The 16298-nt window shown below is 39.0% G+C and overlaps 1 protein-coding gene across 1 annotated transcript in view; it reads right to left on the reverse strand.

Annotated features, from left to right (window-relative positions):
• CLIC4 (chloride intracellular channel 4) overlaps window positions 1-16298 on the reverse strand; it is a 71097-nt gene that overhangs the window by 18095 nt on the left and 36704 nt on the right. The window contains exons 2-3 of the mRNA XM_049775011.1: window positions 13326-13435; window positions 6512-6637 (exon numbers count right to left, since the gene is read on the reverse strand). Of these exons, the coding sequence (XP_049630968.1) occupies window positions 6512-6637; window positions 13326-13435 (236 nt within the window). The remainder of the gene's footprint in view (window positions 1-6511; window positions 6638-13325; window positions 13436-16298) is intronic.

A 16298-nucleotide genomic window follows, 5' to 3' on the forward strand; every position in this document is an offset into this window, starting at 1 on the left:
CTTAAGTTTTAGATTCAATATAGTTTTCTCTTACTAATTACAGAAAACATCCTTTCTCTTTCTCTTTTCTCTTGCCAGAGCTGAAATAGTTAATCCCAGGTTTAACATTCCTAGGCTTTCCTTGACTATGAAAACAACCACATTCCAGTTTAAATGTTTTCATGGCTTATAAAACAGTACCTTCACTGACTCATTCCAAAAAGAAAACAGTGTAAAGAACATAAGCAACTCTTCTATACATTCATGTCTTCCTTTAGCCAAGTTTTTTCAGTAGTCTCTTCCCCAGGCAATACTTAGATATACCTATATTTTTCTAATGAAACAGCTTCATAATTCTCAAGATAACTCAGCAAAAAATACTTAAATTACAAATTACTTAGTATTTTTCCCACACATATCCATTCTATTAAAAATCAACTGTGTCTGGGCCCGGACAGATAGCACAGCAGCGTTTGCCTTGCAAGCAGCCGATCCAGGACCTAAGGTGGTTGGTTCGAATCCCGGTGTCCCATATGGTCCCCTGTGCCTGCCAAGAGCTATTTCTGAGCAGACAGCCAGGAGTAACCCCTGATCACTGCCAGGTGTGCCCCCCCCTTAAAATCAACTGTGTCATATGCTATACGAATTGGGGGAGGATGTGGATGGTCATATAGAAAAAGTTTACTAGAGACCTATTTTAATAAACGGCTAAAAATGAAGAATTTGAAATCAACATTTCCATATATTCATGTAGAAATAAATATTATAAAAATTCTTAAGACACTGTTCACTAAAAAAAAAAAAAAAAAAAAAAGACACTGTTCACTAACGCAAGTTACTCACTCCTTCCTGAGCCAGAGAGACAGGTAAATGGGTTGAGTGTCATGCTCTGGATGAGGAAAACTGGGTTTGATCCCAGGCACTAGATGTTCCAAGAACACTGCTAGGAGCAACCAGAAGCACAACTCTTTAGCAATTCCCCAGCTTTAGAGAAGCCCCAAAACCAAAACAAATACACACAAAAATTCTTTCCTAGTCTATTCATCCAAGACAAAACAAGCCATTAAATTTACGCCATTAATTTAATGCATATAATACAATATCTAAAAGAGACTATTTACCTCAGTCTTTCCTTTTGTCCAAAGGAAATCCAGAAAGTTTACATAATTGGTCCCAAAGTTACAGAACCATTAAAAGTATTGACGAATTGAAATTCAAGATTTTCTATTCCCAAATATGAGGCTGTTTTGGCCTTTGTTTCACTACAAATCGAATTACTCTACAAAAGATGAAATAAATTCTAAACCAGTATGTTCCAAATCCTTTGCCAACTTTTTTGCATTTCCACAAACATGTGATTTCAATGCTTTAATTATTAGTCTTTGCACATAATAATACAGTAATAATTGCCTATATTTTGAGCATTCATCCTAACATCTAAATGAAAGAAGGGCAAATTAATAGGAGACTATAAATCAGGTCTGGGGACATAGTTGAAAGGGTTATACAGAACATGCTAAGGAGGCAGAAGCCCTTGATTCAAAGAACACTGGGATAGAACAGCAATTAGGGAGTTTGCCTTGCACAGGGCTAAACTAGATTTGATCCCTGGAACCCTGTATGGTTGCTGGATTCAATGCCTGGCACCCTGAGTCCCACCAGGAGTGATATCTAAGCACAGAGAGGCGTAAGCCCTAAGCACATCTGAATGTGGTGGGGGAAAAAAATCATAATCATAATAAAGACACTAACCAATGCAACATAGACTCCCAAGCATCTAGCTGGCAATAGCCCTTTGAGCACTGCCAGATTTGCCCCCAAAACAAAAACAAAGTCTTGCATCAAAGACAGACCAGATATAAGCATAGGGACTTAAGAGTTTTCAGATTATCCTTTATTCCACATTAAATCAGTTGATGTTAATAGGCTACTGAAAACTATGTCCAACTTTTTAGTAAAAAACTGGGATATCATCTCCTTTCTTGTATTAATATTAGAATAAACATTTTCAGGGACAGGAGCAAAAGTACAGTGGGTAGGGTGCTTGCCCTGCAATCAACCAACCTGGGTTCGATCACTGGCTTCCTATATGGTCCCTCAAGCCATTAGGAGTAAGCCCTGAGCATACACCAAATGGCCCCACCACCAAAGGAAAAAAAAAAAAGATGAATCATGTCAGTCAAATTATCCGTGTATATTAAGTCCACATTGTATTTCTTTAAAAAAAAAAAAATCCGGGCCCGGAGAGATAGCACAGCGGCGTTTGCCTTGCAAGCAGCTGATCCAGGACCAAAGGTGGCTGGTTCGAATCCCGGTGTCCCATATGGTCCCCTGTGCCTGCCAGGAGCTGTTTCTGAGCAGACAGCCAAGAGTAACCCCTGAGCACTGCCGGGTGTGGCCCAAAAACCAAAAAAAAAAAAAAAAAAAAAAAAAAAAATCCAGGGGCCAGAGGCACAGCAAATAAGGCATTTGCCTTATATGTGGCTAACCAGGTTTGATCCCCAGCATCCCATATGGTCCTCAGAACCTGCCAAGAGTGATTTTTGAGTGCTGCTGAGTGTGGCCCCAAAAAAGCAGGAAAAAAATCAATATCATTTTATAGAGCTATCCTTCAAAATTATCTAAGTTCATTCTAGCCTGTTTTTTGTTTTATTTTGCTTTTGAGCCATACCCGCTCAGGGATCAGAGATCACTCCTGGCAGGCTCTAGGAACCATTCTGGGGTCCTGGGGATTGGACCTGGGTCAGCCATTTACAAGGTAAATGTTGTACCTACTGTACTATTGTTCTGCCCCTCCATTTTATCCTTTTATTAGTAAATTAACCACATATACAGGACTGTTTCAATTAGAAATCTTAGTCTCAAAGTTTTAAAACCTTTTTTTTAAAAGCAAAATGGTTCATATTCAAGATAGGAAACATTAAAAAAAAAATCCACAACCCTGAGAGGGTGTCCTTAGAACCCATATAGTTAACAGACCAGAAGTTTCTTGATGTAAGCATTTCACTCGTTTTTAAATTCTAAATTCTAGACAGTTGCCTGCATTATATTCATTGTGATTAAATCAGGAAGTGCTCATATAATAAGGACTCTGTTCTCAGTGTCCTCAAACGCCAAAAACATATTAGAAATGCTGGATTCTAGAGCCTGTCAGTTTGTACAACTCTTCTGCCTTTTCTCCTTATCCACTCTACAGGCAAAATGGCTGAAGAGTTGGAGAAGAATTAGAAACTCCTAAAAAACCTACCTTACCTCTAGGAAAAAGGCAGAGAGCCCAGATGGTCCCTGAAAACCCTAGAACATAGAGGAAAGGAAAGGAAATACTCAGTGGTGGTCTAGGAAACGCTTCCTTCTCCAGAAAATTCTGCAGTCATATAGAGATATTCCTGTTCCGTAGTCCTATTCTGTATTCATATGTTTGGACAGTGTTTCACATTAATGGTAGGGAAAGGCTATTCCAAAGTTAAACATACTGATCCAAAGCATATAAACGAAAATTGACCACAAGTTTAACCTCACCTCTTTTTTTAAAAAGGAGTCATTGAATTAAGCTCACATTCAAGTAAACTACCTTTGATTTCTTTCAACTTCTAAGCACTAGCTAGCCTTCAATTTTGTCCTGACTCAAGTACAATTACAGACTTATATTTTATCTCTTTAAAGAAACCAAACAACAAAATGAGGAACAAAAAGAGACTAGCCAAAACACAGGTTTTTGAAGTCAAGTAAACCTATGAAAATTAAGTAGTCCTGCTTTGATACCATTAATTGTAAAGTTCTGGACAAATTATTTGGGTTACTCACCTTCAGTGTTTTTTTTTCATCAAGTCTTTGAAAGGATTAACTAGAGATAATCTACATGGCACAATACATTGCACATAATTGACAGTTAACAACAGCAATGGCGTTTGTACCATAAAAAATATTCCCTTCTAAATAAAGTGGAATTTTAACACCTTGTTTAGAAACTCTTTTATTTTTAATTGTTCTTTGTTTTGAGAGGGGCCACACCCAGTGATGCTCAGGGGTTACTCCTAGCACTGCACTCAGGAACTATTACTGCTGGTGTTGGGGATTGAACCCAGGTTGGCTGCACACAAGGCAAACATCCCACCCACTGTACTATTTCTCTATCCTAGAAACATTCTTTGAAATCTAAACAATAACATAAAAACAAGAAAAACAGGACTAGAGAGAACTTAGTACACTGCTAAACCTTTCATAACATAAATTTAAATTATTAAAACTAAAAGAGGAAATGGCCGGAGTGGTGGAACAGCGGTAGGGTGCTTGCCTTGCATGTCGCTGATCTAGGACAGACAGCAGTTCTAGCCCCCCCGTGTTCCGTATGGTTCCCCAAGCCAGGAGCAATTTCTGAGTTCATAGCCAGGAGTAATCCCTAAGTATCACCAGGTGTGGCCCAAAAACAAACAAACAAACAAACAAACAAACAAAAAAACTAAAAGAGAGAGCCAGAGCAATAATATAATGTAGTGGGTAGGGTGCTTGCCTTGCAATCCCCAGTACCTCATATGATCCACTGTGCACCACAGTAATCTCTGTAATCCAAATTACAGAGCCAGGAATAATCCCTGAACACTGTCAGGTATGGCCCCAACCCCAGATAACCAAGATGCCAGGTCACCCTGATTGGGTCATCCCAACCAGGTCAACCAGTGAATGACCAAGTAATCCAGAGACACCCTGACAGTGCTTGGGGGTCTTTAGAGAAGCACTTAGTAATGTGAAGCCAACAATATAATATAGTGCTGGAGATCAAGCCTGAGTCAGGTACACAATATTTCCTAGTCTTTTAAATTTTTTCAAAACTGGAAAATAACTACATGCATTTTTACAGATTTGCTTTGTTTTATTAGTATAATTTACATGCTTTCCGCAATAAATATGTACTATTCTTGCCCAATGGAAAATTAAGGAAAAAAAAAAACAACACCCATGAGAGAGAGGGCGCGCGTGTGTGTGTGTGTGTGTGTGTATGTGTGTGTGTGTATTCATATATATATATGAACTCCCTGTGTGTGTGTGTGTGTGTGTATTCATATATATATGAACTCCCTGAGTACCCCAAGCAACCACCAAGCAAAGAATCCTGAGCACTGCTGAACATGGACCAACTTCCCATACCCACCTCAAAAAAATAAATAAAAATATCTTTCCTAAAAAAAAAAAAAACAAAAAAACAAAAACAAAAATGGGCCCGGAGAGATAGCACAGCGGCGTTTGCCTTGAAAGCAGCCGATCTAGGACCAAAGGTGGTTGTTTCGAATCCCGGTGTCCCATATGGTCCCCCGTGCCTGCCAGGAGCTACTTCTGAGCAGACAGCCAGGAGTAACCCCTGAGCAACACCGAGTGTGACCCCCCCCCAAAAATAAAACCAAAAAATATCTTTCCTGATTTCATTCTTTTTCTCACATTATAAACACCTCTCCATCCATTTTAATATTTTCCTGAGAGCAAAAAAGGTTTTATTCACTACTGTATTCGTGGGGCTTTGTTCTATTTAACTACTTATAAAATGAAATAATGACATTCCTAGAATATTTATCTAGATACAGAGCAAAATAATCAAGGTAACTAACAAAAAAAGCATATACCAGGGGCCGAAGCGATAACACAGCAATAGTGAGTTTGCCTTACACATGCCAAACTAGCAGACCTGGGTTCGATTCCTGGCATCCCATGTGGTCCCCGAGCCTGCCAGATATGCAGTCAGAAGTAACCCCTAAGCGTCACTGGGTGTGGCCCAAAGAAAACAAAACAAACAAAAAAGGCATGTACCAAAAGAAAAGAAACATTTTCACTTTCAGGATAATAAAACTGGAAGTCTAAAAGAAACTAGTAACGCTTTAAACCCATGCTAAGATTGCAGTAAATATTGCAGTATATCAATTATTAGTATATCAATTATTAAAATATATATTATCTTTTATTCCTCAGCTGTACCTCATATTTTAAGAAATAGTTGAGTAATTTAAAACAATCCCTGAGCAAGATTAGCAAACTAAAATACCTCAAGGAAATATAGAAGAAAAACTGGATCCCAAGGAAACAGTCTAAAAAATTGGGCAATAGCTTTGGAAAGTTACCTTTAAAAGGCCCTGATAGGAAACCCCCAATAGACTGACGTACTACACTACTGTGAAGGTTTTCTAGTTAATTCAGTTTAAATCTGTCTTTCCCCATCTCTTCTCCCAAAATATCTATTTGAGACTCAAAACCCTCAAATAGCCTATTACACAAGTCCCAAACCTACTTGCACCATACACTCTTGTTTAGCCAAAATCCTACTCTTTTGAGTATGGCTTATTGACTTTAGCTAGAAACCATTTCTAGCATCTATGTAGCACTAATTATAATGAATAGGGAGAAAAGACAATCATTTTAACTTAATTTCTTGTAAGAATTTAACTTACACCAAGAGAATAGTCTGTGGAACAGTTAGACAAAGCTTTAAAAGCATGCAGTTATTTACATTCTTTTTCTTTTTTATGCTATTTTCTTTGATACTTACTTGGGAGGGCATAAGACTTCTTCAAGAAATTCTTCAATCTTATTTACATCCGTTTTGACTTCATTGTTGAAAGTTATAAATGGCGGGTGGGTCCCTGGAGCCAAGTTCTGTAAGTCTGCAGGCTTCCTGTTAAGTAAAATAGTGGTTATTTTTACTGAGAAGACAAGACTCATAAATTCTCGAAGCGATCCTAAAGTTTAAAGTATGTTAGCATGATAAAAAATAACGTACTATTTTTTCCACTAAATAAGATACTACAATACTACTCTAGTAAAAAAAAATATATATATATATATATTTTTTTTTATGATATATCTAATTAGAGGCTTTTTGTTTGTTTGTTTGGTTTTGGGGCCACACCCAGTGGCACTCAGGGGTTACTTCTGGCTCTGCACTCAGAAATCTCTCCTGACAGGCTTGGGGGACCATAAAGGATGCCAAAAATCAAACTCGGGTCTGTTCTGAGTCAGCCATGTGCAAGGCAACCCGCCCTACCATTGTGCTATCTCTCCGGCTCAGAGGTTTTTCTTTTAATAAAAGAAAATTAAAAATCACTTGGTCACTCCAAATAACTGAGAAGCTCATGAGAAATGGCTGTAGCAGCGGTCTCAAACTCGCCGCAAACGGCCCTCCATACAACATTTTGTGGCCCTGCCCTAGAGGAATCTTTTTTTGTTTTGTTTTGTTTTAGTTGTTTGGGTCACACCCCCCACTATTCAAGGCCTACTACTGACTTTGCACTCAAGGATCACTCAAGGATCACAACTTTGCCTCCTGTGGCCCCCAGGTAAATTGAGTTTGAGACCCCTGCAAGGAAAGGACAGAGGTAAGAGACTGAGAGAAATCTATCTCTTGTAGACCCAGGATCGAGCTCAGCAGTAGAGCATATAGCCTTGCCAGGGTTTGATAACACAGCAGGTAGGGAGGGCATTTGCCTTGCACATGACCAACCCAGGTTCTATTTCCCGCATCCCTATGGTCGTCCAAGCACACCAGAAGTGCTTTTGGAGAGGAGAACCAGGAGTAAGGGACCCCTGATCACCGATTGTGGCCCCAAAACAAAAAAATAAGTAAATAAATAAAATTAAAAATAAAAAAGTGCTCTTGCTCAAATAGATACTGAAATTTCAACTTTTGGATTCTTGGGCACTTTTTATTTTAATCTAAGAATTCTTTAATACAAGTGTAACAAGAACCCAAAAATTTTGATTTAGAATTAAAGGCAACGGCAGGCACACAACAGGAGACTGTTCTAAACCTCACAAAGTACATGAATACCACCAGCATAGTTATTAAGTCCAACTGAGAGCCAAAAAGAAAGTGTCACACATGGTGCCAAAACCAGGAATTAATGTGTTTTTACAAAAAGAAATGTCATATAACGCTCATTTTTTCTAAGCCTAGAGTGGGTTTCTAAATGGTTCTTAAGGGGAGTTCTACTGTTCTCCATGGATTTGTCTAGAATCAGTCATTTCTATAGAGAAATTATACAATTATCAGGGAGAGCAAAGAAAATAAGCATTGTAAAATTGACATTTTTCTCATAGTTTTCAAAAGTTCTCTTTAGAGCTTTTAAAGTAAGAGTAAACTGTGAGAGGTACTTTGTGAAGGGTTGGGGCCATACCCAGTGGAAAATTCGTGTGTGTGTGTGTGTGTGTGTGTGTGTGTGTGTGTGTGTGTGTGTGTGTGTGTAGAGTGTATGTGTGTTGTGTGTGTAGTGTGTGTACTTAAGGTTCACTAATAGAGTTAATGTGGTGACCAAATGTGGTGCTAGGGACCAAACCCAAGTCAGCCATGTGCAAGACAAGTGCTTTAACCTCTATATTATCTTTCTAGCCCTAGAACATTATATTTGTACTAGATTTTTAGTAGAACCAGTATTCAGGGTTTTGGGTTGCCCCGGGTTGCCTTCTCTTTGAAACCTTATAAGACTATATTCTTTTCTTTTCTTTTTTTTCCTGGCCTCACCCAGTGATGCTCAGAGGTTACTCCTGGCTATGCACTCAGAAATCACTCCTGGCTTGGGGGACCATATGGGATGCTGGGGGAGTCAAATCACGATCCATCCTAGGCTAGCGCATGCAAGGCAGACGCCTTACCATTTTGTGCCATCGCTCAGGCCCCAAGATTATTCATTTTTTAAGAATCTTTAAATTAGGGACCGGGCGGTGGCGCTAAAGGTAAGGTGCCTGCCTTGCCAGCGCTAGCCTTGGACGGACCGCGGTTCGATCCCCCGGTGTCCCATATGGTCCCCCAAGCCAGGAGCAACTTCTGAGCGCATAGCCAGGAGTAACCCCTGAGCGTTACTGGGTGTGGCCCAAAAACCAAAAAAAAAAAGAATCTTTAAATTAAAAAAAAAAACTGCATATACTTACAACAGTGTAAAATTATTGGAAAGTTCTGGAAAGATAAAGAGCAAAGCTAAGTGCAACCATCTCTGTGAGGGAAAAATTGATGACCACAGGCTGAAAATGGAGGGAATTTGATGTACAACTCATATACTTTTTTTTTTTCATATACTTCTAATTGCCCTTAAAAAGTATTTTTAAAACATATTCTGTAGATATAAAAAAGAAAACTAAAAAAATATGTATGTGCCCATTTCTAGTGTTCCCTAGCGTTGACTTTAGGAATATAAAATTTTTTGAAAGACAGTATTTTCTCATTAGGAGTCCAGGCCTTAAATATTTTCTTTTTTTTTGGGGGGGGGGGAGGCTTGGTTTTTGGGCCACACCCAGCGGTGCTCAGGGGTTACTCCTGGCTGTCTGCTCAGAAATAGCTCCTGGCAGGCACGGGGGACCATATGGGACACCGGGATTCGAACCAACCACCTTTGGTCCTGGATCGGCTGCTTGCAAGGCAAACACCGCTGTGCTATCTCTCCGGGCCCCAGGCCTTTGATATTTTCATCTTACTTTGTATGTCTTTTTTTTTTCGGGGGGGGGGGGGGCGCACACCCGTTTGATGCTCAGGGGTTACTCCTGGCTAAGCGCTCAGAAATTGCCCCTGGCTTGGGGGGACCATATGGGACGCTGGGCTGGGGGATTGAACCGCAGTCCTTCCTTGGCTAGCGCTTGCAAGGTAGACACCTTACCTCTAGCGCCACCTCACCTGACCCTCCCCCCCTTTTTTTTAATTGGATATTCGCTATTAAACATAAAAAAGAAATTCCAAACACTAAGGAACTCACAGGCAAAATTCCTTTAAAGTTTGTGAATATAAAGTGAAATGGGAGTATTTTTAAATAGCTATTATGCATGCCTTCTCTGAACCAAATTCCCATCATGTATGGCACTATTACTGCTATGTAATACAATCAAGCACTGTATTGAGCTGTTCAAAGAAGGCTTCTCAGAAACAGGGCAGTCAACTCACTTTCTCCAAGCCAAAAACGGACATTGAGGAATGCATGTATTTTAAGACATTGTGAGGGTGTGTGCCTGGTGGGCTAGTCTATTTTTAGAATTTTAATAGGGAAACTTTGATTTCATGCAGGGAGGGAAAAAACAGTAATAGAGGAATGAATACATGCTTAAGTTCATTTTTACAACAGCTCTGTCCAACATGAAATAATGCTCTCAGAAGAACTTGTTTTTTTGTTTGTTTGTTTGTTTTCTGTTTTTTTTTTTTTTTTTTTTTTTTTTTGTGGTTTTTGGGTCACACCCGGCAGTGCTCAGGGGTTATTCCTGGCTCCAGGCTCAGAAATTGCTCCTGGCAGGCACGGGAGGACCATATATGGGACGCCGGGATTCGAACCAATGACCTCCTGCATGAGAGGCAAACGCCTTACCTCCATGCTATCTCTCCGGCCCCTTGTTTTCTGTTTTTTAATTTTTTTATTACAACCTGGCCATACTGGGGGAACCATGTGGTGCCAGATATCAAACCAGGGTCAGGGGTGGAGGGAGGACAACATTGGTAGTGGGAATGCCCCTGATTCAATGTCACTATGTCCCTGAAATATTACTGTGAATGATTTGTAATCCACTTTGGTCAAAATAAAAATTATTAATATAAAAAAAAAGAATAAACATGAGATTGGGCATTAAAAATGCTACAAAAACTTCGGGGAGGGGAGGGGAACAGGGTCAGCAGCATGCACTGCACTTTAACACCTGTAATTCACTCTCTCCGGCCCTTAAAGAAGTAGTTTTAACTATCCCCCAAGGTTTATACATTCACAAGCAGTTTAAAAAGTTCCTAGATTATTTTTGGCATTTTTTCAATAAATGCATTTTTTAATATTTTTTTTATTGAAACCGTTGTGAGTTACAAAGTTCTTCAGAGTTGGTTTCAGACATACAATGAATCAGGGCCAATCCCACCACCAGTGTCCACTTCCTTCCACCAATGTTCCCTAAGTGTGTCCCATACCACCCTTGCCCCCCAGCCTGCCAGTATAATGTGCCCATTTTAAGTTTAGATTGTTAAAGTTTGGGTCTCTTGATTCCATTTTTGTTGCTTTGGCTTGAGAATTTAGTTCTGTTCTCTCTTTTTTTTTTTTTTCCTCACCAATACACCTGAGACTGCTTGGACCCGGGTCCCCATCCTTTCACATTTGTGTTTCTCCTCCTCCGCTCAGTTTCTTTCCTTCTCCTTGTTATACTTTGGGGCCAAGGGTGTTCAAGACAACTTCCATTCTGTCCACTGCATTTCTTCATGAAATTATTCTACATACCACATATAAGTGATAGTCTGTGATAAATACATTTTTAAGCCTGCAAATTCTCATATAAGATCACAAGGAATAAAGAATGCTAATTTAGAACTAGGGATGAAATTACAGCTCACAGATAACTCTATGTGATACTAGGGTGCACAGCATAAACTTTATCATCCATCAAGCAATATCCTATTTACTACTGGATACTTCATTTGGTTGCTTAAAACTATGTTCTTGAGTCAAGAGGAACACATTTCCACTGACAAATACTTGATTTCATGTAGTTATATAAAACTACTCTAAAGCGGGAAGATACTACCATGGCTCTGACATCGACCTGCTCAAAAGAGACTTCCCTTAACACTCAGAAGACTTGACAACAACAACAACCTGCTTACAGGACAGGGTTCTCTGCATTGCCCTTTAATTGTGAGGTGAAACGGGAGGACACTCTGCACCATCCTGACTGCAATATAGGATATGCAGATTCCAGGATCTTTAATACATTAATATGATACCAACAACAGAGACTGTGTGAAAAATAAAAGTGTATTGGCACTACAGACAATGACCTGGATTGGACAAACTAGTTTGCCTAGAGCCTAGAGTTGGTCTTTTGCCAGGAAACTTCAGGGGTAGGGTCTCCTTGTATTTAGGCCAAGGCTTTTCCTTTCCATGTTCCTCATATTTTGGTGGGCCTATGCAAACCATAATTGCCACTCTAACACCATTTTTACTGTGCTCCTTTGACTCTAATCCTTAAAAAAAAAAAACCCACTTAAACTTTTGAGGTTAACTTAAACTAATATGCACGTGCATGGAAATGTAAAAAAGTACTTTGCCTTCAATGTTTAAGGAGTTACTTAAGTTTTATGTCTTTAAGATTTGCTTTGTGTGCTGCTAAGAAATATTATGTACTACAATCTGGGGACTTGAGGGACAAAGTAATTGTACATGGGTTCTTTTATATTTTTCTTAATTTTCTTTGGCTGAAAGTTCAAAGTTAAGATATCAGCAATGGGACTACTGAGAATTCTATTTATGGGTGATTGTCCTTCCACTGTAATTTTACCTTGTCCTTTTTCTTTGCATCTTTGTTCTCATAATTAAAAATAAAAAATTAAAAAAAAAATAAAATGCAAAAAAAAAAAACTACTCTAAAGCTTTTGTAAAAAGAGAAAAAAAAAGGTAAGTATGAATTTATCTGAGACTGGCTTGCAAAGGAAGAACTGAAGACCCTGACTAAAAGCTACTACTTTTTTTATTATTATATACCAAACATGGAAAACTTCATTATCATACAGAACTCCTATTATATTCTGAAAAGTATGTTCAGTTATATAGACTACAGCATTTTTCAGTCTCCTAAAATCCCATTCCTGTCTTTAAGTTTCCAGATTATGAAATCCGATTTTTAGCACATGATATTAAGAAATAATCTGCCTACAAATTCTTTATTGGGCCAGAATAACACAGCAGATAAAGTGTTTGCCTTGCACATAGCTGACACTGGTTCAATCCCCAGCATCCCATATGTCCCCCCCAGGCCTGCCAAGAGTAATTGAGTACAGAGCTAGAAGCAATCCCCATATGTCCCCCCAGGCCTGCCAAGAGTAATTGAGTACAGAGCTAGAAGCAATCCCTGACCTCTGCTGGAGTAGCCCCATAACAAAAAAAATAATCAAAAAAAAAAAATTTATGGTTCCATGTTTAACTATGGGACCACAGAGGTACAGTAGGTATGAGCATTTGCCTTACATGTAGCTGGCCCAAGTTCACTGAATATGTTCCTACAAGCACCACCAGGAGTGATCCCTAAGCACAAAAACAGGAGTAAACGCTGAGCATCACTGGTCTGACGCAAAAAACAAAAACAAAAAAATGTAGTTCCATATTTAACTAGAAAATAAAAATTTTCACCTGATCCACAGAAATGCTTAAGATATTGTTGCTGCTCTTAAATTTTCAATTAGTTTTTAAGAGACTGAATGGTCACAGGCAACTTACTGACATTATAGAATCCTGACTCATAAGTTAAACTTGTACATAAATCAGGTGAACATAATTTCCTTTAGAGATCAAAGTAAGGAATAAAAAGAGGGTCATCAAGAATTTATTTAAGTTGATCCCAAACAGCAAACAAAGCCTTACCTTTTCAGATCAACAGTTGTGACGCTAAAAACAACTCCTTTGAGCCAAAGGATCATGAAGAGTCTCTGGGAAAAGGGGCAGTTTCCTATGCTTTCACCATCACTGCCAGCCTGAAAAACAAAAATCAAATACATGGTCAGAAGAATAAAGCTGTTTTGAATATTCAAGGATGTTAAGAAAATGAAAAAGGTTGCACTGTAGAAATACAAATAAAAATCTAAATATTTAATATTTTGTTGCTTCATTTGCCTTTTGTCTTTAAAAAGAGTACATCAGTATCCCCAAGTATTTTCTTCAATGATATAAATTTTATTGCCCTAACCTCTGTGACACAGATCTAATAACAAAAAGTGGCTAATTTGATCAAAATAAATATTTTACTTTATTTAGTTCTTTAAAATGTAAATTTAAATAACTACATATCATTAGTGGCTATCACACTGAACTAATAAATATGGCATAATCACTCCCTACCAGGCATATGTACTCTTGTCTCAGGGTAAAAACAATGTCAATTTTGGGGTTTATGAACTTTAAATTCTTCTTTTTCTATGAGGAAACAAAAATGGAACCGTGGAGATATGAAGAGTTTAGTAATTACCAGCCTCATTCCCACTTATTAAAAATATCATAAAAAGCCCATATCCTGCTTCTTATATTCCTTCGGGGTACAAGAGAATAACAAAAGCTAGCTTCATAATAAGCTATTTGTAATCATAATGAACGACGCTGTTGACTTCCTTGAGTTCAATAATGAGGAAGAATTTCCTAAATATCAAATTGGCCCAAATATTTAATTTATCATATCTAACTTTCTCTTTTCTTTTGTTTTTTGTTTGTTTGTTTATTTTATTTTTGGGTCACACCAGCAGCGCTCAAGGGTTATTCCTGGCTTTGCACTCAGAAACCACTCAGGGGATCATATGGGATGCTAGGGATTAAACCTGGGTTGACCATGTACAAGGTAAATGCCCTTCCTGTTGTGCTATTAATATGACCTGATATCCTTTTTTTTTTTTTTTTTTTTTTTGATATCCTATCCTATTTTTTAAATGAAGGGAGTAAAGAACCAAGATGAGTCTAGAGAGCCATGTATAGGATAAAAAGAGCTTGTCAGGGAGCAGCACTGTGCCTCTTTACCATATGATCAGAAAGGTACCAGAAATTAACTTCCAACAAGTAATCACAATCACTCAGAAATGTTAATAAAAGTACTACTCATTATCTTCAAGCAATTCCCAGAAAATCAGGAATCATTTCAATAAAAGGCTTCATTATATATTATTGAAGTCATTAATTCCTACTAAATTAATAGAAATCTGGGAGAATATAAAAAGTTACCTGATTTGGGACCAAAGAGATAGTTACCGGGTAAGATGCTTGCCTTGCATGCAGCCAACCTGGGTTATATCCCCAGTATCCCGCCCCCCACAATATGGCCTGTCAGTTCTGTAAGAAGAGGAGATTCCTGAGAGCTGACCCAGGAGCAACCCGAGCATCATCAGGTATGGCCCAGAGAACAAACATAATCAAAATAAAATTACCTAACTTATACACTACAACCAACAAAAAATAAGGACACACAAGATCCCAGAACTCTATCCTAAACAGCCTAAGAAAGTTACAATAAGGTTTTACACACACACACACACACACTCACTCTCTCAGTAACAAATAATACACACACAAAAATTGTAGCTAGAGTGAACTTTTTTTTTTTTTTGGTTTTGGTTTTGGTTTTGGTTTTGGTTTTTGGTTTTTGGGCCATACTCAGTAACACTCAGGGGGACTCCTGGCTATACGCTCAGAAATCGCTTCTGGCTTGGGGGACCACAAGGAACACCAGGATTCAAACAACTATCTGCCCTGGATCAGCTGTGTGCAAGGCAAACTCCCTACTGCTGTACTATCACTCCGGCCCCATTAACCTTACTAATTTCTAATCAGAAGCTAATTTCTAATGCTGCAACCTCTATAATTTACCTCCTAAAGAAGGGGTTCAAGTCCAGTGGAGTTAGGTCTTGCATCTAGTCCCCACCAGGAGTGATTCCTCAATGTAGAGGTAGGAATAGCTCCTGAGCACAGCCACACTGCCAAGCTTCTGGGAAGAAGGAAGATAGAAAGATGGGGAATTGCGGGAGGTGCCTGCACTAGCTCCAAAAAGCCCTGGTGATATCAGCCCCCAAACCAGCATACCTGAAGTTTGAAATTTGGTCAGATCAGTGTCCCTACAAAAATCATACAGAGTCAGTGATGATTCAGGGCTATCATTTAAAAAAAAAAAATACTGCTGGGGCCGGAGAGATAGTATGAAGGTAAGGCGTTTGCCTTTCATGCAGGAGGTCATCAGTTCGAATCCTGACGTCCCATTTGGTCCCCCATGCCTGCCAGGAGCAATTTCTGAGCGTGGAGCCAGGAATAACCCCTGAATACTGCCGGGTGTGACCCAAAAATCACCACAAAAAAAAAAAAATGCTAGTTTTTACAATTAGTATGACTGCGAATAACCAGAGCAGGGAAGAAAAAAAAAAAAAAAAAGAGTACAGGAGGTAAAATACTTGCTTTGCATGCTATAGACCTGGTTCAAATCTCTGGCACCACATGGTGCCCGAAGAAGCGTCAAGGGTTACTCCTGAGCATACAGCCAGGAATATTCCCCAAGAACCATCACGTGAGACTCAAACTCCCTTCAAATAATAACAAGAACAATAGCCTAGGGGACCTAGAAGATAGCTCAGTGACATAAACTGTTTCAAGAGTTGAAACTCCGGGTGCTACTCTCAAGCCTTGAGTTAATCCTGACAGCCATGCTGTGAGCGCTCATTACAGAGAAAGGGCCCAGAAGATAGTTCCATTATTTAAGATCCAGCCAGGGCAAGTATGATGTCATGAGCTTCATCCCCAGTGCCTTGCACTTGCCAAAGTACTCACCACTCACAGTCTGGGTCCCTAATGAGGGAGGAATAAAAAAGC

This window comes from Suncus etruscus, chromosome 6 (assembly GCF_024139225.1).
Source record: "Suncus etruscus isolate mSunEtr1 chromosome 6, mSunEtr1.pri.cur, whole genome shotgun sequence".
NCBI lineage: Eukaryota > Metazoa > Chordata > Mammalia > Eulipotyphla > Soricidae > Suncus > Suncus etruscus.